This window comes from Protopterus annectens, chromosome 1.part0 (assembly GCF_019279795.1).
Source record: "Protopterus annectens isolate FY-2018-M chromosome 1.part0, PAN1.0, whole genome shotgun sequence".
Classification (NCBI taxonomy): domain Eukaryota; kingdom Metazoa; phylum Chordata; order Ceratodontiformes; family Protopteridae; genus Protopterus; species Protopterus annectens.
The window spans coordinates 614,171,392-614,196,710 of NC_056725.1; the positions used below are offsets into that span (position 1 = coordinate 614,171,392).

A 25,319-nucleotide genomic window follows, 5' to 3' on the forward strand; every position below is an offset into this window, starting at 1 on the left:
CCATTTGCTTTTGCATACCTTTTTGGGTGATTCTTTTTGAGAAGCCAAAATAATACTGAGTACAGGGGAAGAAAGCCTGGGCTGTCTATTACTGGAAGTAGAGAAACCATGCGGTTAGTCTTAGGGCTCGAACGTTGGGATGCTGGATCCCTGATGGGTGTGATAGGAGATCCAAAGTTGGCTCTGGTATCCACGAGGACAGCAAAAGTGAGACCGTAGAAAGGGGGACCATACTTGCCAAAAGCAGAATGGGGCAATGAGCACAACTGAGATCTCCAGCCGACATGCTTTCTGAAGAAATTTGTGAATTAAGGGCATAGAGGGTTAAGCTTACAGGAGCCCGAGGGTTAAGCATGCATCAGGGCATCTCTTGGTGACTCCCCTGAGGGGGAATAAGTGTGAAGTACTTGCTGCACTTGTTGGTGAGGGGGTGGCAAATGGGTCACAGCAAGGTCAGCCCAATCGCTGGAAGATCATCTGCACTACCGACTGATAAACAGACCACCCATGAGGCATCAGAATGGATCTGCTTGTTTGTCTGCAAGCACACTGATCTTCCTCAGAATATGCATTGCAATTAGAAAGCGGTCTGATGAGATCACCTACTCCCAAACCCTCATGGTCTCTTTGCAAAGGGAATAAGATCGAGTTCCTCCTTGCTTGTTGATGTATCAGACTACAGATATGTTTTTGGTCTGAACTGTAACAGTCCCCAAGGGAAGAGCACCTTAAAATGCCTGCAACACTAATAGGAAAACTCTTCTCTCTAGGACACTGATATGCGACTTGGTCTCTAACGGACCATGTGCCGTGGACACTTCTTCCCAAGAAATGACCCCCCCATCCAAGTTGAGCAGCATTAGTGGTCACTGTGGCTACTGGATTTGGTAGAAGAAATGGACTGCCCAGAAAAAGATTGTTAGATTCTATCCACCAGTGAATATGCTGATTGGGGTAAGCTTTACTTGAAAGGAAAGGGGCCGACACAGAATGGACCACTGTACAGCCATCGTACATTACAGAACACTCATAAAGAAGGGTGTTAGAGGAAGTAGAACTATTGCTGTTGCCATTGACCCTATTGCTTGAAGTACCATCCTTGCTGGAGGAGATGGGAGGGCAAGGATAGTCTGAACTTGGTTTCTGATAGATGTAACATGGTGAAGAGGCAAAGATGCTACCAGTGTTGTATCCAAAACTGAACTGATGAACTCCAGGCTGTGAATTGGTGTATTTTTTATTTGGCAAGATTTATTGTAATTCCTAAAGTTCTTTAAATCTGCAGCAAATAGTCCCTGCCCTGCTGTAGCAGATGCTTGAAAGAGGTGGTGAGGAGCAAGTCGTCTAGATATGGAAACACTTGCAATCCCTTCAGACTCAAGTGAGCTGCCACTACTGCCCTGGGGGATGTGGTGAGTCTAAAGGGCAGAGATCTGAATTAGTAATGACTAGCTCCCAACAGAAAGCGAAGATATATTCTTGATCATCTTGTCTATTCTGATGTGATAGTAGGCATCATGAAGCTCTACAGAACACATACAATCATCTTTATGCAGAAAAGGCAGGATGGACTGAACCATGACCATTCGGAACTTTGCTTTCTTTACATACTGGTTCACTTTGCTTAGATCCAAAATGGTTCGGAGGTCCTCTGTTTTCTTTGGGACATAAAAGAAGTGTGAATAAGTTCCGAATCCAATTTGGTGTGGTGGGACCTTCTGAATGACTCTTTTTTTCTAGCAGCTTTTGGATTTCTTGTGCTGTGGCCTTCTTCTGACGGGGTGGAACATTGGGAAGTTTCTTCCTTTGATGATAAGGAAGAAGGGAAAATGGTATGTAATAGCCTCTGGATATTATTCTCAGCACTCATAAATCTTGTGTTATATTTGCCCAGGTGTCTAGGTGAAAAACAAATCGACCCCTGACTGCCTCCAGAGCTGAACAGCACTTCAGGAGCGCTGAAAGGGCCTGCCTAAAAAAGAATCTATAAAGCCCTGGTTCTGGGGCCTCCTCTGCCTCTAGGGTGACATCCACCATTAAAATTTCCTCCTGTGTCTCTGGAGGAATTATCACCATGCGAATCTTGGAAAGGTCCCTGAAATTTACGGAACCACATTTTCTTACCACCTCTATGGTTCCTAGAGAATGTTTGTTGAGCTGAAGAAAAATTAATCCCCACAGCCAGATAGGCTATTTCCATCTTGTTTGCTGCAGGTAATCGTATCCTTTGCTGATGGCCCAAACAAAGAAGTGCCATCAAATGGGGTGTTAATAAAGGATGTCTTAAGAGGCTCTGTAAAGTTGCATTGCTGCATCCAGGCATGTCTCCCTATGGCGATGCTTGAACTGGCTGCTCGTGAGGCACCTTCAGCTCGGCTATGTGAGAGACTAACCTCACTGAAGTGTTTGATACAAATAAAAGATTGGCCAGTTGAGAGAATGTCCTTTTGAAATCCTCAGCAGACATGGAGTCTATGAGAGTATTTGATAGTTCTTTGGTCAAATCTCTCTGAAGTCTAGTAAAGTGCACCAGGTAATTTAGTGACCTCTGAGCAAAGGTATCTGAAGCAAACACTTGCTTCCCAAATCTGTTCAACACTCTAGACTCTCTGTTAGGCAGATGGACAGAAGAGCTCTGTTCTGCTAACTCATTCTTAGTGGCTGCTGCCACCACTACGGTATCAACTGGGACTCCTTTACTCCAATGGGGTTTGTCTGTAGTTGGGGCAAAAACTTGTCAGGATGCTTGGGGAAGGGCTCGACAGTATTCAGCTCCTTCCATGCCTGGCAGGAAACCAGATTAATAAGTTTTGTGGGGGGAGGGGTACCCAAGATGTAGATGCAGATGTGCCAGAACTAAAAGCCTCTAAGAACACAGACTCTTCCAGCGAAGGATTTTGGGAAGATCAATGGCCCTTTTGTTTCTGTTTGGGGATCTCTAAAACATCTCCAAATGAGATGTTGTCTGGTGGTGACCTGGGGGATCCCTCTCCTTCATCGAAATTGGTATCCTCCATGAGAGACTCCATGAGGGAATCTGTGTGTCTCCTTTTGTACATTCTCTCCTGGTGCACCTCCTCCATAGGGTGTTCTGGAGAAGTGTCTGAAAAGAAAAATAGTTCCTCCACTGGAACTGGCTGTCACTGTGGAAAGGGTCTGACTGACTCACAGCTTGGACCTGATGAGAGAAAAGGAGTAGGATCTGAAATATGAGAAGACAGTTCTCGAAAAAAGTCCTTTCCGCCACCTCGAAAGCTGAAAGCCTCGGAGAAGCTTCAACCCACCCGCTCAGAGCCGAAGCTCTAGAAGAAGGCAGATCTAGGCCACCCCTGGATCTGAGACTCAGGGGACAGAATCAAATCTGAACTGTCTAGGGTCAAAGCTCTGAGGGGAAGGGAGGGATCTGACAAAATTGGAGCCAAACCTATCCCCTTGGAGCCAACGCCAAAACTTCAGCTCCAAGATTTGATCTGATCTTAGGGTGTCAGAGCAGAACCAGTATAGGAAACAGTTGGAGTGGAGGAAGAAACTTTCCTTGGATCCAACACTGAACCTTTCAGGGATCTTGGATCCTGGAATTCTGAAACCACTGGACAGAATGGAGAAGAAGAAACAGTCTTAGATGTGACAGGCATACTCACAGATCCGATATGGGATGGAGCTGGTAAGACCCCCACCAGGATCTGAGCTCTGAGGAACTTTTGCATCATCCTATCCACATCTGCTTCCAACAAGCTTCTGAAAGACAGAGAAAGTTGTGGATGGAGCCTGGATTGCTACTTTGGAGTTTGTAGAAGCTGAGCTTGCAAGGTGGGCGAAACTGGCTTCAAGCTGTATTCAGGAGTTGCACTCCTACAACATATACCCGGCTTTGGATCTGATGACTTAGGATCCAAAGGGGGAGCTATTGGACTTATTGTTATGATAGTAAGAGCTGAAGCCTTAGGATCTGAAGGCTTCAGATCTGAATGTCGGGAAGATTTTCATGTTTTTTGATGGCGGCTGCGATGAAGAACTAGGGGACTTAGGAGAGCATTTGCATTGCTCCAAAGGAGTAGACTTACTAGTCTTTGATGGGGTTTGAGCCCCTGATGAAGAAGAAGAGTGAAGAAGACCCCTTAAAATTTGTTTTATTCCTTCTATCTGCCAGGGTTTTAGGATTAAATGTAGAACAGATTCTACAAGACATGTCCAAGTGCCTGGCTCCAAGGCAATAAACGCACTTCTTGTGGGCAAATGAGTTTGGAATCTTATGCACACAAAAAGTGCATTTTTTAAAACCCATTGGTTTGTCTGACATAGTTACAGATAAAACGGACAAACACTATCAAAAACTATAGAAAAAGGAAATATCAACTTTTTTTTTTTTTACAAGAAATAGAAAAAGAAAATGAAAAATTACAAGCAATGGTAATACAAAGAAATGCCCTACAAATGGAAGGGTAAGGAGAAAACACCAGCAACGGTAATGAGAGATACTATTAAAATAATATTGAAGAGACGAAGAAAGGTTGTTCTAACAACCAGTGAAAAACTAGAGGAAGGGAAATCTAAAGATTAGAAAAAGAAAAAAATAATTGTTAGAAGAAACTCGCAATACAAGCTGTATAATCGTTTGAGAGTGGAACCTATGTCTGTTCGCGATGGCGGCAAACAGGATGTGAGGCAATTGGGATGGAGTATGGCATTATGGGACTGGATTCAAAGTCTGGTATATGCTGCTGAGTCAGATCTGAGAATCCGAACCAAAGCTATATGTTGAGGAAGAATGAAAAGGACAACATCAGATCCTGCAGTTAGGATGTGGGGGCATCAAGTTTTAAAAGGTGTTATGGAGAAGTCAATATAAACCATTGGCTGTTGAGCCAGGAGGAGGAAAAGAAGAACAGGGAGATGAGGAAAGGCAGGTGGGGGCTCAGGAAAGATGAGGAAGACAGATGAAACAGTATTAGTAAATCAGTGGAGAAGAGCTTACAGAGATAAGGCATCCAGTCAAAGCTGGGCTAGGGGGCGGGGCTAGAAGGCTTAATGGAATATTTGCAACATAAAGGAAAGAAGTGACAGTAACTAGCCATGGAAACAGTCTCTGATAGAGTGAAGTGGATGGAAATCACTAGACCAAATCCACAGAGTAGAGGTGGGGGCTTAGCTAACTTGAGGGACTGAAAGGCATTAGGGATGGGACCAGTTGACAACAGGTTGACAGAGGAAGCTTAGATCAGGAAAGAAGTTGAAAAGAATGCCTGAAAAAATGTCAGGCACAGCAGACAAATAGAGGAACCTGCATAAAAAATGGGAAGGATGAAAAGGGAAAAGGCAATGGAGGAATGATTTATACAGATCGGGGCAAGACAAGAGAGAGAACTCTGGTAACAGAGCAGATGCACATGGCAACAAAAGGAGGACGGGAAAGGCAGTGAAGAAGGATGGGAAGAAGTTTGCATTTTGGCAGCAGAAACCACCTTGCTGTTAACAGTCTGGGAAATACACCTGTGGGTACACTACTAATGGCACCCAATGACAGCCAGTCTACAGAGGGAAGGGAGGATAGTTGCTGAACAAATGGTGAACAGGCATAATAGATCATTCAAATGTTTTGAAACTGTGAAGCAGTAAAGGGGACTGGGCAATCAAAGAGTGAGAGGAAAACTGGGAGACACAAGTAAGGAAAACATGAAAAATTACTCCTGGGGGCAGAAAAACAAGAACAATGGGAGTTAATTCCAAGATCAGTAAAGCAAATGGTTATTCTAAGAGGTGTTATAAAAAAGCAAACTGCCTCATGCTAGAACAAAGCACTTAAGAGCAGAGATAAATGTACAACAGATAAACACTGTAACTATTAAAAGAATTGAGTAGAAAATGAAGTTAAGACAAGGGGTGGTCTGAATAGGAAGAGTAGGAGAAAGGGATGGGGAATACAGTTCAAACAACAAAAATAAAAGGAAAAGAGGGGAGGATTAAGATGAGGATCCAAGCAAGGGTCAACATAAGGAAGAGACACCACAAGGAAATGTCTACATACGATCATCAACCTTGTAAATTGTGTTCATTGTCAGTATAAAACTAGAGAAAACTGCACCTGTTGTAATGTATATGTTAACTACAGATTTGTCTTTGATACAAGAAAACAATAAAAAATAAAACAGAAAAGAAAAAAAGAAACAGAAATCGGCAGGCTCAACAGGTAGACATACTCTCCAAGTGTAGAACCCCAACAGCCTCCAAGAAAAAAAAACTGATGTGGGAAAGAATGAATCCAAATATAGACATACTAACAGGAGCCCTTAGTTCACAGTCTGTGCTGCCCTCACCAGAGCTTTTCAAAAGAGAATATGGCCTAGTATACTCCATTTCCTACTAACCTTGCATCACAAACAACTCTTCAGAGCAAGCTGCTTTCCCTTAAGATTTCTTTCACCTTCATTTTTAACTACAAACAGGATGCCCTTTCTTGTTTTTATATACATGTTTTGTACTTTCTTTTTTCATCTACTCAGCCTGGAATCTATGTCAGCTATGTTTGCATCAGTCCTCTGTCATGTGGATTTATGCAGTGCATGAGAGGAATCACATTTTCAAGTGGCTACATAATTTCCTTAGCTCCTAGCACAGGCTGCTGGCATGAAAGGCCAATGTGCAAGCATGAAAATGCATAGATGTATGACCACATGAAGCATCACACATCATCCCTCCTAACCATCTGTGTTTGCTAAAGCAGTCCAAGGGAACTGCTTAATGATCATTATATCCAGTGCCCTTTCTCACAACAAATTTGTTCTTAATCCCACATTCTCAGGACAACAAGAGGTTATTTCATGTAGGCATTCAATCTTTAATATCATTAACCAGAACACCCTCCCTTTTTGTACACTTTACTTCACTAAAGGAGCAAAAATAAAGCAATGAAACATTCTTACACACAGTTCATAGGTATATACTAGGCTAATGAACAACAGGTCCATTATAAGCCTAGCTGTGCAGCCCAACCCAATTGTGTCCCTATGTATCATGGGCATTGATTAGGAGGGGGATATGTTAAGAAGTTTCTAGAGGTTATGTGGGGGGTGGGGTTTGTTAGTTTGTGCATTACTGTCTGCCTCTGTCTATCACAGACAAGTGGGCCAGTCCTGATGTGAATTTCCTATTTCCCATCCATTGGTCAAAGTTATGTTTAAATATGGTTAAGGATGGACTTCACTTCACATGGATGGGGAGCCTGTTTCGGAGCAAGGGGATACTCCAAAACCCAATCTGTTTTACCAACATGTCTTATTTATGTCATAAGCAAAATTTAAATCCTTGAATCTAGTAGTTCTGATGCTGTTCATTTTGCTGATGTGCAAAAAGTCTGGGCTGGGAGGTTGGAATAGGGGTGGAAGTTTGGAATAATGCTTAAAGTGTTTACCTTACAGACACAAGGTCCAGGGTTTGATTCTAACATGGGGTATTTGGCTATGCTTAAAATAGCCTGCAAGGGCAGTTAGCCTAGTACTAATCTATGAACCTATGAGTAGAGCTGGATCTAAGGATGGCATGTATGCCAGGCATAGATCACCTCTCAGTAACCTGTAGGACACAGAGTACAGAGATAGGGCTTTAAGGTGACCTGTATATGACAATGTGTTTATACCCCTGATTCCCCTGCTAAGGAACTTTTGTGAGTGTTCTATCTATTGCATATGTCTTGTCAGGTGCATGCCAAAGGGGGCATTATACTCAATGATGGGTCTGATAAGGGATGAATAAAGTGGCACTATGACTTCCTTGGACCTGGATGCCATGCCCTTGCTTATAAGTTGGATGACATAGAATGATTTTCTTACTACATTGGCCATATGGTAGACAAAGGCCCAATTACAGTTCACATGTATTCCCAGATCCCTGACTACCGGGTAAAGTCTTAGGGGTGTCTTATTGATGGAGTAATTAGCCCGGGTGACAATTTCCCCAAAAGGCACTATAATGCACTTCTTGGCAATGAGTATTAATCTAAGACTTTGGCACCAGTCATTTGTCTGTGTTAGACCCTCTTGTAAGATAACAAGGTATGATATTTGCTAATTTTACAATAACCAGTACAGTCAAAATTGCTAAGACATTATTTTAATAAGAACTCTGACACAGGACTGTTATCCCTCTGGTGCCTGAAGCTATAGTGTAATAAATTATCTCATCATAGCTCTCAAATGTACATCAATATAAGGAACATCCCCCATTCTGAGTATTAAAAATTCTGTGCTCACACTATTCCACACTAAAATTATGTTAACACTTAAGAACTTTCTTAAGAAATATCCATATTACATAATAGCAAATAATACTGAATCATATTCGTTCATCAAAAGACCTCTTTTTAAGTATGAAGAAACAGTTCATAACCATGCTAGTTGAAGCTGTTAGTGTTTGGTAGGTGTTTCATATTTTGCCCATTTATTCTACACTGCGTGAGCAGCTGGTGCAGAGATTAAGGTTACAAGCTTTAGTTCCTGTGGTACAGGGTTTGATTCCCTCAACCTCTATTTATCTACTGAGAGACCTTGAGCAATTCACTTAACCATCATTGGTCCTGAGTCACCCCTGTAAAGGAACTGTATTTCCAGTGGGCCTACCTGGTTAACAAATAATTTTGAAAGCTAGTATTCTGCATTTTGAAGATAGAAAGTTGAGAGATATGGATGTCATTTTTTTGTCACTGTTAAAAATGTGCATTTCTGAGATCTCTCCTTTAACACTGGGTCTAGTAAGTTCAGCCAAATTGAGACATGGGGGTCAGACATGAGCTCTAGAAATGTAAGGTTTTAAATGTTGCCACTTAGCCTTTGCTCTCACCTGAGATAGAGAATAAGTAGATCTAATTATAATTTCTGATAGGTAATCATACAGGTTGAATACTGTTTAATAATCAGCTGTAAAAAAATTCCAGTTCATGCTTTGGTTATCTATAAGAAATCATGTAAGTTGAATACTGTTCAATAGTCTGATGCAAAAAATCCAATTCATGCTTTGGTTATCTACTGTAATATCCATACACTTATACAGATTCATTTCTTGAACAGAAAACCACCAGATCCAGTCATCATTGTTCAGCACTGAACACTCATTAACGGAGACTGCTAACCTGTAATAAAACTCAGTGAGCTTCTTTGGATTCCTAAACTGTGCAAATCCTGCAGACTCTGATCATAATCATTTACCTCTAGCATGTTTCTTTGATATCAGCTTACCTACTAGTTGCCAGACACAGAATGACTTTTCAGACAAAAAAGAAGAACCTACCTGCATAATGGTAATCTGATGACGGACTCTCATTCTTCAATGACATTTTAAGAAGCATTTTATCCAGAGCAACCTACAAGTCAGACAAAAAGACACAGTAAAAAGAGAGCACAGTTCCATAGACGTATACTTCATACATGCCATGGCAATGAGGATAATCAACATATTGCCTAATACAAGTCAAAGAGACAATAAATTGCCAACATTAGACTAAGAAAAGATGACGTATTAACAAAAGCAATGGCAAACCACAAAAGATATTAAAGTGCTCAAACACAGTGCAGGATACTAGTTTTTAAAAATACAGCACAAGGTACTTTTACAAAGGAAACAGTTACAAAGCTACCTATCATAGCTAATGATCTTCAAGAGAGAATCCTTCAACATGCAACATGCACAGGACTTCTGCCACCAATTACTATGTCATAAGATGACTTCTCTCACTCTGCATATAAGTTGCCAAAAGAGAAATGAAAAAGAAGCATTTGTTTAACTGGATAATGACGAGCATATCAAAACTCTTCATTTGAGTCTTACAGAGTAGATGGGCTTCTGACAAAAGGAACAGGTTAGGCACCCCCCACCCCCAAGGAGATGCCCTTTAAATCCATGACCAGCCACAGCAACAATGCAGTTAGCCAGGAAGGGGAGTTAGGAAGATGCTGGTAGACCTGACATGGATGAAGGGTACTAGGGGCTGGGCTGGTATAAATGATGCCCAAGGGTGGGGAGGGATAGATGGGAATAAATAAATAATTAAATAAAAAAGAAAAGGTATAGCAACCTCTGAGATAGTTATACTAACTGGAGAGGAGGCAGAGGATGCAATACCCCCAAAAGACTCTTTTCTATGAAAGCTGTTTTGGTCTACAAGGCATCACCAAAGGGACTCCTATGTAGTGGTTAATGACCAGACATACTGTACCCAAAGCAGTGCTCTGCTGCAGCAAAGTTATACTACATCTGCCTACTTAAGAAGTATTAACAGGAAGCAGGATGTGCAGAACTTTGTCTAAGATCCACTTTTTTACACACACCTTCATACATTCTGTATCTATTTATTTATACAACATTCCTTAATCTCTTGTAGTCCTACTAGGAATAGCCTGTTTACAGGGGGCCAAGACAGACAAGTTCACAGAGACTGACTATAACAGTCTACCTAAGAATGCTTCTACAACTAACACATACTAATCTTAGACAAAGCTATCAGGATATGTTAAAAAAAAACTAGTCTATAGTACCAGCTATTTTATTTACCATCAGTCTGCCAGTAGAAGATCTACCACTCAATGAATGACAATACCCAGAGTACAAGCTCCATGATCCCATCTCCCCATATATCACAGCTCCCAGAATTAATTGTCTATGAGCAGGCTCTACTGTGAGATCACAGATTTGAAAACCATTTTTTCACTTTTACCAGAAGTTTCTCTTTTCTCCAGGTGGTGCAACAGTGAAGTTAGTATATGTAATGGGGGAGGAGGGAGTCAATGCTTTTCAGCTTTAACTTTATTTGACAACTTAAGTCCTAAGCTCTGAAAGACAAAGTAATGTAAATGACTATTACAAATAATAAAAAATCAAAAGTAAAACACTTTAAATGAGTGAAATGTTAGTATGCGTGCAAAGACCCTAAGTCAGTAATACATTAAGAATAAATGACAACTAAAATAAATACTTTTAGAAATACAATTGTAATGCAAATTAATTCAAACTTGAAACTAGCAATCCAAACAACTCACACCAGGATCACATGGCTGACAGCTCTTTAGATATAATTAAGTAGCAGGTACCAAAATCCAAAAAAGTCCCTATGCAATTAAGAACAAATTAAGATACCACAACATTGCCACAGATATTACTGCCCTATAACAGAAATACAGTAATTGCTTACAGTTGTTGTACAAAAATTATTTGATAAAGTCTCAAAAGCAGTCAGCACAACATCCAAATTCAGATAAATAAAAAAGCCAGGAAGAGTTCACAATACATCAGTTAAAAAAAAACACAGCAGTTCCATCGCAAACCAGTTGAAAAGTAAGTCCCGTACCCAAGATGACTGCACTCTGATCCATAGCTTAATATCAGCTCTCCCAATGTGAAAACAGAAACTGAGAAAAAGGGAGTCCCACTGAAACTGTTTTGGGGTAAAATTCAATTAATGGCTATTAAGTACACTTCATGGATTCCAGCAAAGATGAAGTTTGGAAAAACCGAAAGAAAATCAACCAGAAAAGGTGAAGAGAAAACTGTCTGAAAAAGGATTCTGCAGCTGTTCATCAAAAAGCAGTTCAAACTTCAGTTTGGTTTAGGAGATGCCATCTACAATTTTGAGGAAAAAGTAAATCAAGTGTACTGAGAGGTGACTAAAATAAATGAAACACTGAAGGAATAATACATCAACTCAAATAATAAAAGGCTGGAAGAATAAAATCTTTAGCTAGCTGTTCAAATGATCTAATAAAACTGCAAAAATCAGAGGCTGAAATGAAGAAACATCTAGCCGAGTATGAATCCTCTCATGAGGAACTGTTTCAAAACACAGTACAGTTAAGAAGACAGAGCATGCAAAGAAAACCTGAAATTTTCTGCTGTACTAGAGAAATTGGAAGGAATGGACTATATTAATTTTATGAAAGCACAAATAAGCAACTGGAATGGCGCCTAACAGCAAGATTTATTAATTTAAAGGGCATATCGAGTGCATGTTCCAAACTTAGCCATGAGAGAAAATAGCAAAGACTTATATTAGTAAAGACATAATCATACCAGCAGAATGAGTTGATCCTGACAAATCTGTGGCAGAAGGGCAAAGTATTAAAACCGGAGACAGCAGAGTGTTTTTAGGAAATGATTATGCATTGTACACCAGGCAGAAAAGAAGCAAATTTATCCCAGCAATCAGGGAATATCGAGAGGCAAGTGTTAGTTTCAAGCTGCTGTATACAGATCTGGAGGATCAAAAATATTTTTAATGTAGAACAGGCTAAGGAGGACGTAACAAAGTTTATCCAGCAAAAAGTGAGCCGGCAAACAGAAGGGGACTCTGCTTCTCATTCTCCTGATAGTAAAGTTCAAAGACAGAATTTCCCAGTGAAACCTTTTTCCAATGTTCCAAAAGAATGTGCTTGAGAGACAGAAAAAAGGACAGGAATTGTCAAGAAGAATCAGGAGTGCTTTGACGTGAACCAGAGTCTAGTGTTGGGAGGTGGAGATGATGATGAAGAAGACCAGCAACACTGAAATGAGTGAATAAATGTGAAATTGTAAAGCATCAATCACAATGGTAAATAAGAAGTTATGTACTCACCATAACGTTCCATGTTTGTTGTCCATCTCACCTATATTCTTACTGGTTGGGTTCGGAACTGAGCATTCGTTCCAACTCAGCCGAATACAAAAGCTCGAGAGCTTCCACTGGCTCGAGGCTAACCACACCAGGTAAATTACCCAGATCTTGTTTGCAAGTGAAAACAAACTTGGTATGCCTACATATTATTCTGTACAGATTGTCTGACTGTATAAAGGAAGAATCAGAGACGCCAAACCATCATAACTATATACATATCTATAAAAACTATTGCCCCATTCCTTCAGGAACGAAGGAGGGGGAAAGGAGGGTGGGACGCAAGAATATAGGCAAGATGGACAACAAACATGGAATGTTATGGTGAGTACATAACGTCTTAATGTTATGTTGCCCTATCTTGCCATAATTCTTGTTGGTTGGGACTGTGCTCCTAGCACCTTTATCCTAGGGTGGCTCAGGAAAAAAGACTCCTCGATACAGTGGAACCAAATGAAGACCTGATGTTCATCGTGTTACACTGCTGCAGTCATTACACTGGGGTTATCCTGCCGTCAGGCGGTTCCCCAGTCGGCCTGAGTTCCAAAGTCTTGGTCCGGCATCGGTTGCTGTCGCCTCCTCCCTGACGTCAGTGCAACAGGGGTATATAAGATGCAGCCGACGCCATTTTCTTCAGTCTTTCTTGCCGTGCGGTGCCGAAGCAAAAGCAGTTCGCAAGTGCCGGTCGGCCGTCTCCTGAGATTTTCATTCCGAATCCAGAACCGAAGTCTTCTACAAAGCTAAGTACCCCATTGGGGAAACTTTTTCTTGCCTCAGACCGATGTCAGTAAAAATTAATAACTGTATTTCTTGTGGGAGGCAAATACCTCATAAGGATTTCCATTCCTATTGTATCCCATGCCTAGGCCCAGACCACGACGTCACTGGTTGTCGGTTTTGCGCTAGGTTTAACAAGCGCACTATTAAACATCGATATGATTTTGCCCGACATTATTTTGGTAGAAAATTCAATTATACCATGTTGTTGGAACTTCCGACGACCGGAATATACAAAAAGCGCAGAGACAAGGATAGGCATCCGAGGCCTAAAACTGACGACGAAGCCTCTTCTAGGCCAGTCACCGGTTCTCCGGTTTTCAGCGAGGCGCCTTTGAAGCCGGTGACGACTGCTTCTGTAGAATCACGGGCCGCCTCTGACTCCCACATGGAGATGGCTGGGCCTTTGGACGCACAAGTTATTCAGCCTACCGAGATTAACCTTACAGAGGGATCCGGAGTAGCTGAGCTACACAAAGTTTCAGAGGGTGTCTTCAGACCTACTCAGTTAAGCATTAAACCCTCAGCTAAGTCTAAGCCTCCTTTAAAATCAAAGAAACAAATACAGAATTCTGCAGGCAGGCCTCCATGCCTAAGAAACAAATGCTCAAAATGGCCGAAGACCTAATCACTCTGATCTGGGGATCCCATCCCCCTCCTGATAAAAGGCCTAGACAGGATGCAGACTATGACTCATCCGACCAGGTGTCCATCTCTTCTGATTCATCCTCAGACCTAGGATACTCTTTGCCCCCTTATGAGGATTCTGATACTGAGGAATCAATTCCATCAGCCTCACCGCCTGAGAACTACTCCTTTGGGGAAACCCTACATACCATGAGGGAGCATTTCCACTGGGAAGGCCAGGATTACTCAGAATCCAAGAAAATGCTCAGAGACTTCCTTTTATTACCTCAACACAGACCCTTTGCTATTCCACCAGTGTTAGATATTGTGGATGATGTGTATACTGAATCCAGCTTAAATCCTGATTCCTTACCTCCAGCCCCTGTTAAACCTGACAGATACTACAGAGTCCCTGACTCACATAAATTTCTGTATAAAAGCCCTATAGCTGACCCTGAAACTATTTCTCAGGGACCCAAAGGAGTTAAGGCCTCATCAGCCAAGAATCCAGTTCCTCTGACAGAGATTCCATAGCATTAGACAGATGGGGAAAGAAAGTATATCCATCTGCAACTTTAGCAATGAGAGCCTTAAATTGCCAGTTTCACATGCTAAAATATCAGCAATTTTTACTGTCTCAGTTAAAACAGAAAATGCTTCCAGAATCAAATCCTCCTAATTTTAAAGAAATGCAGGATTTATTGCATGCAGCTGAACAAGTGGGAAAGCATACTTTGCAATGTGGCTTTGATTCTCTAGAGGCCTCCTGCAGAGCAGCAGTTACAGGCTCTGTCATTAGAAGACATGCTTGGTTAAAAGAACATATGTTACCAGATCATGTTTAAGCAAAATTATTGGATGCACCTTGGCAGCAGGATGTGTTATTTGGAGTTAAGGCAGAAGAGGTATTAAAGAAAATGGAGGATAAGGCAAAATCTATGCAAACAGTGAAGGATTTCTTACAGGTTCAGCCTCCTAGATTTAGCAGAAACTGGCCAACTAAGAATTGGTCCTTTCCAATTACAGACAGACCTCAAAGGGGATGATACAGACAACCAAGAGGTAGAGGTCAAACACAAGGTCCTTATAGGCCCCGACAATGGGTTGCATCAGGCCAGAAAGAAGGGGAAGACAGGCCCCAACCATATAAAAAGCAGCTCCAATGACTTCCCACTACAGCTGCCAAACAAATCCCTCTTGGCAGCCCCCTTGGGAGGAAAACTGGCACTCTTCTACCACAATTGGCAAATGATCACCAAAGACAAATGGGTTCTCAACATTGTATTTCAAGGTTACAGGTTCCACTTTCACACTCTGCCAAGGTTAAAAGGAATGCCAAATCTGCCACCAAATCAATGGGCAGAGGCTCAAAAACAAATTACAGAACTCATGGATATGAGAGCTACTCAAAAGGTACCATCACAGGAGCAAGGACAAGGATTTTATTCAAGACTCTTTCTGGTACCCAGAAAGGACAAAGCCTGGAGGCCCATTCTGGATCTTTCATCTCTAAGCACTTACCTGGATGTTCCAAAATTCAAGATGTTGACATTACAGCAGCTTCTTCCCATGCTGGGCAAGAAAGCTTGGCGCATGACTTTGGACCTCAAGGAGGCATACCTGCATGTCCCTATCAGACAAAACTGCAGAAGATACCTCATATTCATAGCTGGTTCAATGCACTACCAATTCTCTGCACTGCCCTTTGGCTTATCTACTGCGCCCAGGGTCTTCACAAAGTGCCCGGCACCAGTAATTGCATTTTGCAGACAGAAAGGAATTCAAATTTATCCGTACCTGGACGACTGCCTGATTCAAGCAAAGAGCAAGGACATTCTTCTAAAGCATCTGGCGTTTGTAAAAAAAGGTATTAAGTTGCCTGGGGTACACAGTAAACGAAAAGAAATCAAAACTAGTACCCTCACAAGAGATTATATTCCTGGGTGCCAGCTTGAACACAACAGCCCAGATGGCTTATCTAACACCAGACAAGCAAGGACAACTGACTCAATACTTTCAATTGATGGCAATAAAGACCTAACTCCCTGCAAGAAAAATTCTGCAGGCCTTGGGTTACATGACATCCTGCATACTACTAATCCCATATGCCAAACTGCATACGAGGAAACTACAATGGTACCTAAAGAATGTATGGTCTCAACACTGTCAAAGTTTGGAAACAGTTATACCACTAATCTCTTGCCTTCAACAGGAATTTCAATGGTGGGCTCAAGCTTGTCACCTCAACAAGGGACAGCCTTTTACACAACCCACAGCCAGGCAAACACTGACAACAGATGCATTGGATTACGCCTGGGGAGCGCACATGGCAGGCAAATGTATTCAGGGCACCTGGTCCGCAGAACAAAGGCATCTACACATCAATCAAAAAGAGATACTAGCTGTACAAAATGCCCTTATAGCTTTCAAGGACCTGCTGCATCCAGGACAACTATTGATAAAGACAGACAACACCACAGTAATGTGGTACATAAACAAGCATGGGGGCACTCACTCCTACTCCCTATGCAGACAAGCCATGACCTTGTGGAACACAGCTATAAACCTTCACATTCACCTGCAAGCACAATTCCTGCCAGGAGAGAAAAACACACTGGCAGACGACTTAAGTAGAAACATCATGGATCCCCACAAATGGGAATTGAATCCACAAATATTCAGAATGATAACATAGAATGGTGGAGCCCGGACATCGATCTGTTTGCATCCCCAATAAACTGCCAGCTACAAAAATTCTGCACAAGGAGTTACCATCCACAAGCATGGAAAGTGGATGCCCTCTCATTCAGCTGTGAGAACCTACAAGTATACGCTTTCCCACCACTACCTCTCCTGCCAAAGGTACTCATAAAAGCCAGGCAAGAAGAGCCAAAGATGATCCTGATTGCACCAGACTGGCCACGCCAGCACTGGTACCCAATCTTAAGGAGCTTAGCACAAGAACCACCCTAGATTTTGCCTCAAATCCCACATCTGCTGACTAAGCACAACAATCAAATACTACACAGCCAGCTAAAGACCTTAAACCTAGCTGCATGGAAGATTACTTAGTCATCAAGCAATGCCTCTCTCCAAAGCTGTTATGGATGTCATTCTGGAGGCCAGAAGGCCAAGTACCAGAAAAGCCTATTTGGATAAATGAAAGAGATTCTGTGCCTGGAACCAAGCTCACAGCCTTGACCCTCTTGTTCCAAACATTCCTCAGATAATACAATACTTAACTGAGATGCTGGACAAAGGCCTCTCCTTCTCATCCATCAAGATCCACGCCTCTGCCATCTCTGCTCATTACAACACGGATCCAACAATTTTCTCTAAGCCTCTGTTAAAACAGTACCTCAGAGGGGCTACAAACATAAGACCGCCCCGTAGAGCACCTACTCCAACTTGGGACCTCAATTTTGTTTTGGAAAAACTAACTTTACCTCCTTTTGAGCCAGCTAACACAGCAGAATTAAAATATATCTCCTGGAAAACTGCTCTGCTCCTGGCAATGACATCAGCACGAAGAGTTTCAGAATTACAGGCACTAATGGCAGTGGAACCTTTCCTCATTTTCAACCAGGACAGGGTGTCTTTAAGAACTAACCCTACGTTTATGCCAAAGGTGGTATCCAGTGTGGCTCTAAACCAAACTATTCACCTGCCAACTTTTTATCCTAAACCACAGAATAAAGGGGAGAGACCACTGCACTCTTTGGACATTCACAGGCAGTTACGCTTATACTTGGACAAAACCAAAGCTTTCAGAAAATCTGAGCAATTATTGGTAGCATATGCTGCAGGAGCACAGGGAAAAGCCATTTCCAAACAGACTATTTCAAAATGGATAGGACATTGTATACATTTCTGCTACACATACCATGGAAAACCTGAACCTAGCAGCATTGGATCTCACTCCACCAGGGCAACAGCCACTTCAACTGCCTACCTCAGGGGAGTACCTACCAAGGATATTTTGGAAGCAGCAACTTGGAGTTCTGTATATACCTTCACCAAGCATTACCAGCTGCCTCTATACTCTAAATCCAGAGCTGGCTTCGCCACTGCAGTGCTGTAGGACCTTATAGCCACCCTTAACGCCTTATAAAACCAGCCACCCTACCTCAGCTTTGGGATTCTACCAAAGTGTAATGACTGCAGCAGTGTAACACGATGAACATAGTACAGTTTTGTACCTACCATAAATGTAGATGTTCGAGTGTATACACTGCTGCAGTCCAGGTTACCCTCCCTCCTTCCCCTCTTACTGGGTGGTACGTACCTATGTCTTCTACCCTTACTACCTATGGGGAGTATTTGCTGGTAGCTGTAAGTTGTTTTTTGCTTTTCTTATGTATATTTTATTAGCAATTGGAATTGCCTACCTATTTAGGGGCACCTGACATCTGGGGCAAGAAAAACTGAAGAAAATGGCGTCGGCTGCATCTTATATACCCCCTGTCGCACTGACGTCAGGGAGGAAGCGACAGCAACTAACACCAGACCAAGACTTTGGAACTCAGGCCGACTGGGGAACCGCCTGACGGCAGGATAACCCAAGTGTAATGACTGCAGCAGTGTACACACTCGAACATCTACATTTATGGTAGGTACAAAACTGTACTTTCCGGGAGGCCACATCTAATTTGTAATGCGTAATAAACGTATGAGGTCTCACCCCATGTGGCAGCTGCACAAATAGAGTCTATAAGAAGTCTAGCCTGAAAAGCAGAAGATGTTGATACCGCTCTCATGGAATGGCCTTTTACTTTGCCAGGTAGTTGTTTGTTATTTTTACTGTATGAGAAGGAGATGCAGTCTGTAAACCATTTAGACAAAGTTACTTTAGAAACTGGCAATCCTTTCCTTTTGTCTGAAAATGACACAAAAATCTGGTCAGACTTTCTGAAATCTTTAGTCCTATGCAAATAGAAACATAACTGTCTATGCAAGTCTAACTGATGTAATGTATACTCTGTATACTCTGCCTTATCAGTATAATTAGGAAAGAACACAGGCAATTCTATAGATTGATTCAGATTGTTCTCTGAACAAACTTTGGGTAGGAACGAGGGATTAGTTCTTAAGGACACTCTGTCTGTGAAAAAACTATATAAGGACAGCGTATAGAGAGAGCTTGAGGTTCTGACACCTGTCTGGCCAAAGTAATAGCTACCAAGAAGAGAGTTTTCCAGGACAGAAACTTTATATCACAAAATGATGCAGGTTCAAAGGGTGGCAAAACCAAGGCAGACAGAATAAAATTAAGGCCCCAAGGAGTTGGGGTTTCTCTGATCGGGGGTCTGAGTAAGAATGTACCTTTCAGAAAAGCCTTACATAACCTGAGAGACATAACAGGCATTCCCATCTCACTAGTATGACAATTAGAGATGGCCGCCAGCTGAACCCTGATAGTAGCTGCTGCCACTCCTTCGTCAAAAAGCTTGGAGAGAAATTCCAGAACTGCTGTAACAGGGCCGTAAAAGGTTCTACATTGTGTTTAACAGCCCAGCAAGAAAATCTTTTCCATTTACTTGAATATAGTTTCCTCTTAGATGGTTTGTGGGAAGAAACCAAGATATGTTTAACTGCAGGGGAGAACTCGTAACACCTGGCTAAGCGTGGAATTGGAGCAGCCATGCTGTCAACTTGAGGGTCTGGATAGACGGGTGGAATGCTCCCGATGAATGGATTAAAATGTCTGGAACTAGGTCCAGAATCTACGGTTCCTCCAATAGATGGGTCCAGAGAAAGGGGAACTAAACTTGTCGAGCCCAGTAAGGTGCAATGAGAATCATAGTGCTTTTCAACGTGCTGGCTTTCTGAAGTACTTTGGGTATTAAGGGGAAAAGGCATAGAGTAGTCCCAAGGGCCCATCGTGGATAGGTGCATCCCTTGGTGACTTCCTCGGAGGGGGAATGAGGGCAAAATAGCTGCTGCATTTGGCATTCATGGAAGTGGCAAAAAGACAGCATCAAGGCTGGCCCCATTTCTGGAAGATCACTTCCGCAATTTCTGGTTTTCGGGACAACTCATGAGGCAACAGAATCGCTCTGCTGAGTTTGTCTGCTATCACGTTGGATTTCCCCAGAATATGCATTGCTATCAGAAAACAGTGAGAAGCGACTGCCCATTGCCACACTCATTGAGCCTCTCGACATAGGGGGGGCGACTTGGTTCCTCCTTGCTTGTCTATGTACCATACCACAGACATGTTGTCTGTTTGAATTGCAAGTGTTCCTATCGGAAGAGAGTCTTGAAATGCTTGCAACACATACAACACCGCTCTCATCTCTAGGACATTGATGTGCAAGTGGCTCTCGTGTTCTTGCCATAAGCCTCGGACCGTCATTCCCAGATAATGCCCCCTCCACCCGATCTGGGAAGTGTCCGTGGTCAATACTGCTGTTGGATGTGGAAGAACAAAGGGGTGACTTAGGTATAACTGTTCTGTCTGTAACCACCAGAGAAGATCTTTCTTGCATAACTTCGTAATGATTATCCAGTGTGATAGAGGCAGATCTTGCATGGACCACTGGGCAAAGAGTAACCATTGTATTACCCTCATGTGTAGGCATGCTAGGGGAACTAAAAGAATTGAGGCTGCCATGGTAGCCAGAATCTGTAATACAACCCTAGCTTGAACCCTTGTTTTTGATATAAATATCTTGATTTGACGATGAATGGACTGAACTCTCTCAGAGGTAAGTTTTGCCACCATCTTTTTTTAATCCAATTCTGCGCCTAAGAAAGTAATATGCTGTGAAGGCGACAAGGCAGATTTTTTTAAGTTTACTGTAATGCCTAGCCTGGCGCAAAGAAGCATTGTTTCGTCCCTCACCTGCTGAAGTAAATGCTTGGTGGTGGCAGTGAGGAGCCAGTCATCTAGGTGTGGAAACACACGGAATCCGTGGCGTCTCAACTGAGCTGTAACCACTGCCATGCATTTGGTGAACACTCTGGGGGCTGTAGTGAGACCAAAGGGAAGGGCCCGAAACTGGTAATGACTGGCTCCCAGCCGAAAGCGTAAATATCTCCTGGACTGCTTGTCCATTTTTATATGGTAATACACATCCTGGAGATCTACTGAGCACATACAACTGTCTTTCCCTATAAAGGGAAGTACTGACTGCAGTGTCAGCATCCGGAACTTTGATTTCTTTACGGATTTGTTTATTCCTGAGATCCAGAATAGGTATACAATCCCCTGTTTTTTTAGAGCTAAGAAGAACATTAAGTAAGTTCCGGATCCAATTTGGTCTGTCTGACTCTTTTTTCTAGCAACTTGAGAATCTCTTGTGTTGCATAGTACTTTTGACAGGGTGGAACATCTCTTAAGGACTTGTTTATGGGAGGGGGAGTAGAAAAAGGTATGTGATATCGTCTGGTAGGATTGTCTGTACTCATTTGTCTTGGGAGATCTCTAGCCAGGCATTTGGGTACAGTGACAAACATCTCCTGACTGCCTCCAGAGAAAATCAGGCGGGCCTCCTTTCAGGAGTGCTGGAAGGGCCTCCCAGAGAACATATCTCTGTCGTCCTGATTTTGCTGACCCCCTCTGCCACGAGGTCGGCATCTTCCATTAGCACCTCCCCCTCCTGCCCCTGGGGGAAGTGTCACCATGTGCATCAGAGAAACCTGTTTGGGACTTGTGGAACCACATCTTCCCCCCTTTCTGACCTTTGGGATGAGGTCTAGATGGAGCTGAAAAATGGACTCCCACGGCAGACAAGGTTTTCCCATCCTGCTCGCACCTGGTCAAAGTATCTTTCACCTTTGGTCCAAAAAGGGATGAATGATCAAAGGGGGTGTTGGTGAAGGAAGACTTGAAAAGCTCGGCAAAATTGAAAAGACTCATTCAGGAATGTCTCCTTAGGGAAATTCCTGTAGCTCACTCCATCGGCTGCATATGAAATCAGTCTTATGGAGGAATTCACAATGGAGTTGAGGGTGGAGAGCTGTGAGGAAACTATGTCTGCGGTCCCCAAAGCTACAGAACCCTAAAGGGCATCTCCTAGCTCTTTGAGGAGATCCCTTTGGAGTCTCATAAAATGAGTCAGGTAATTCAGCGACCGCAGGGTAAAGGCCGCTGAAGAAAAAGCATGCTTTCCATATCTGCCCATAGTCCGAGACTCTTTGTTGGGAGGATGAACAGATGAGGAGGTCTCCGATAACTCCTTCTTAGTGGTCGCAGCCACCACCATCGCATCCACAGAGACACCTTTGATCAGAAACTCCTTTTCGGTAGAGGCAGTAATAAATTTGTTTGGCTTCTGCAGAACTGGTTTCACTGTATCTGGGGAAGTCTAGGCCTTACGTGATATCACGTTAAGTAGTTGGTCATAGGGGGGAGTCACCCAGGAGGTGGAAGGGCGAGATCCAAAAGCATCCATGTACACCAATTCATTATCTGAAGGGTTGGTGGGCTTTCAGCCACCCCTCTGTTTTAGGATCTCAAGGATGTCAGCGAAAGATACATCCTCAGAGGGGGACTGTGGGGACCCTTCAGACTCATCCAGATCGGGAGTCTATGTGCTTCCTCTTGCACAGTCTCTTCCAAGGGACTTCCTTAGAGGGATACTCTGGTGAAGTTTCGGAGGAGACAGTGCCGCCTGAAGGGGCTTCCTGGGGCTCTGGACCTCTACGCTGGGGTGGAGTAGGCAAAGAAGAAATTAACACCAGCGCCTGTGAGGGAAGAAAAGATGGCTCCAAGAGTGGAGCTGTCTGGGATGACAGCACTCTCTCCATCAGCTCAAAAGCCCCCTCACTCTGCACCGAAGAGATTCTCAGCTCCGAGGATGCCGAGGATTAACTCCAAGGTGGAGCGGGTGGCTCCAAAGCCGATGTAGGAGCAGAGCTCAACCTCGCCGAGGGGCAGAGTCGGCTCAGAAAACTGTTCACGCCGACTCCCCTCCCCAGACCCGACGGGTGAGCATCGGCTCCCAGACTCCTTGAGATCTGAAAAACTCGAAGACGTCAGAGCAGATGCCGAAACTGATGATCCTAAAGGAGGTCCCAGTACTGATGGTTCCACTACTATCAGATCCACACTATCTGGCTCTGAAACCAACGGGTTTGGAGGAGGAATTGGAGATGGTGCCTTTGATGGTCCCGAATCCTTTGGGATCAGAGATGATAAAAATTTTTGCCAGTGCCGGAGTCTGTAGCAATCTCTTCACCACCCTCTCCATGTCATCATCAGATAAGCTCCTGGAAGAATGGGAGGATAATGAGGGAGATCTAGCCCTCTCCAAAATGGGTGATCTCAATATAGGTGTAACCGGCTCCAATATGGGAGACCGTCTCCTGCTTGGTACCTCTACTGGCTCTGTGGACACTAATGGAGCCGAAGAGGAAGATTTTGGTCTATCGGAGCCAAGAGCTCTCGGTTCCGATGCAACAGCTTCTTTTGGTGGCTCCAAGGCTGGAGTCACAGCAGCAGGTCTCTTAGAGGCTTTTGAATGCGAAGAGGATGAAGAAGTAGGCTTGGAGCTCTCTAATGATTCCTGGAAAGGACCTTTCAGTACGTCTCTAACCATCAATTTGTTTTGATGCTGCTGAACCACTCCACTGCTAAACCATGACAGATGGCGCAAGGATCCTGCAAATGGATGGCGCTGTGACAATACACACAGCTAGTGAGAGCATCCATAAGAGACATTTTTTTGGATACACTGATCACATTTCTTAAATCCTGACTGCTTATGTTCTTTTTCTTTTGACATCTTAAAAAGCAAAAGGCAGAAAACACTCTACCGTTAAGCAAACAAACTCTTTAGTATTCATATATAAAACACCAACAAACACACCTCTAACATCAACTACAGAGCCCACTACTATGTGAAACACACCAGAAGTCAAAAGACGGAGGGGTAAACAGCAAATCTAGCACTACTCTAAGGAACTCTTTTTAACAACAATTCATCTTCTTTTTTTTTTTTTTAACACACAACAAGGGCTGAGAGAAGCAGTGTAACTATGAAGGTGAAGAATCCTCTAACTAAAACAGATTCTTCAAGGGAAAAACACACAAGGAAAGGAGAGCAGCCCTCTAAGTTAAACGAATCACTCTAAAAGATAGGAAAAAGAACTATACTACGACAACAGAATCAAGAGGGGACTACTGCACACGGACAGCGAGAACTAAGTGGATTTTGAAGAAAAATTCTACAAAATATCCAACTAAAACAATACTTAGCCAACAAGCCAGCAGGAACACTTCTCGATCGTTTGAGTGGCAAACAAGATCTGGGTAATTTACCCAGTGCATCACGGGATAGGGGTTAGCCTCGAGCCAGTGGAAGCTCTCGAGCATTTGAATTCGGCTGAGTTGGAACCAATGCTCGGTTCCGAACCCAAACAGCAAGAATTACGGCAAGATAGGACAACATAACATTATGGCTTTGCAAATAAAAGTGTCTGAGAAAAAAACTGGACTTTTGTTGACTTTTTAAAATATTGGTGGGCTGTAAAGCATATACTTCATATTACGTCTTTAGAAGAACACTGAAGGGAAAAAACAAGTAACTGTAAGTAAAACAATTTTTGTTCTTATTAGTATTTGTATTAAACATTTCATGATATAAAATGCATGTTAAATTGTAAAGTAGTTTTGTATAGTGTGCAGTCAGGGGTATTTTAAGTGAATGCTGTATGTGTTACAGATAGTAAACAAATACCACTTTTAGTTGTAGGAAATACCTTACTAAAAGATTACAAATGTAATGATTATCAGAGATTCCTTACTTAAACGATGCAAGGCTTAAACAACATATCCTACATGAACCAACTCAAAGCCCTGTCACTATACTCACGATCCTACAGACTGTTAAAAGGAGACCTGTGTATAGCGTAAAAGGCATCCTCCAACCCAGTACTGATTGAATTACTACAAATTAGCAAGTCAAACGGCATCAGAAATACTTGGTCTAGGGATCTAAATTTCTTCTGCAACATCAACAGAATATTTTGGAGAAACAGGTATATCTCGCAGGGGATATGGCTGGTCTGGACCAGACACCACATCCACATAAAAAAAGTTCTGTACTCACCATAATGTTCCATCTGTGTTGTCTATCTTCATTTATCCTTGACAGATGGGTTCGGTTCCGATATCAGAACCAACTCAGCTGTTACTGCAGCTTGCACCAGCTAAAAACTCTTGAGCTTCACCTATACCCATAATCCCTCTCCCTCTCCATCAGTTACCTCAGATCGAGTTTACAGAAAGCATAGAAACATATAACCCATATATATATATATATATATATATATATATATATAT

General features: G+C 42.7%; 1 protein-coding gene across 1 annotated transcript in view; it reads right to left on the reverse strand.

The window, feature by feature from the left end:
* Positions 1 to 25,319, reverse strand: part of TRERF1 (transcriptional regulating factor 1) — a 1,546,663-nt gene that overhangs the window by 608,767 nt on the left and 912,577 nt on the right. Inside the window, exon 9 of the mRNA XM_044060332.1 lies at positions 9,280 to 9,352. Coding sequence (XP_043916267.1) covers positions 9,280 to 9,352 — 73 coding nt within the window. The remainder of the gene's footprint in view (positions 1 to 9,279; positions 9,353 to 25,319) is intronic.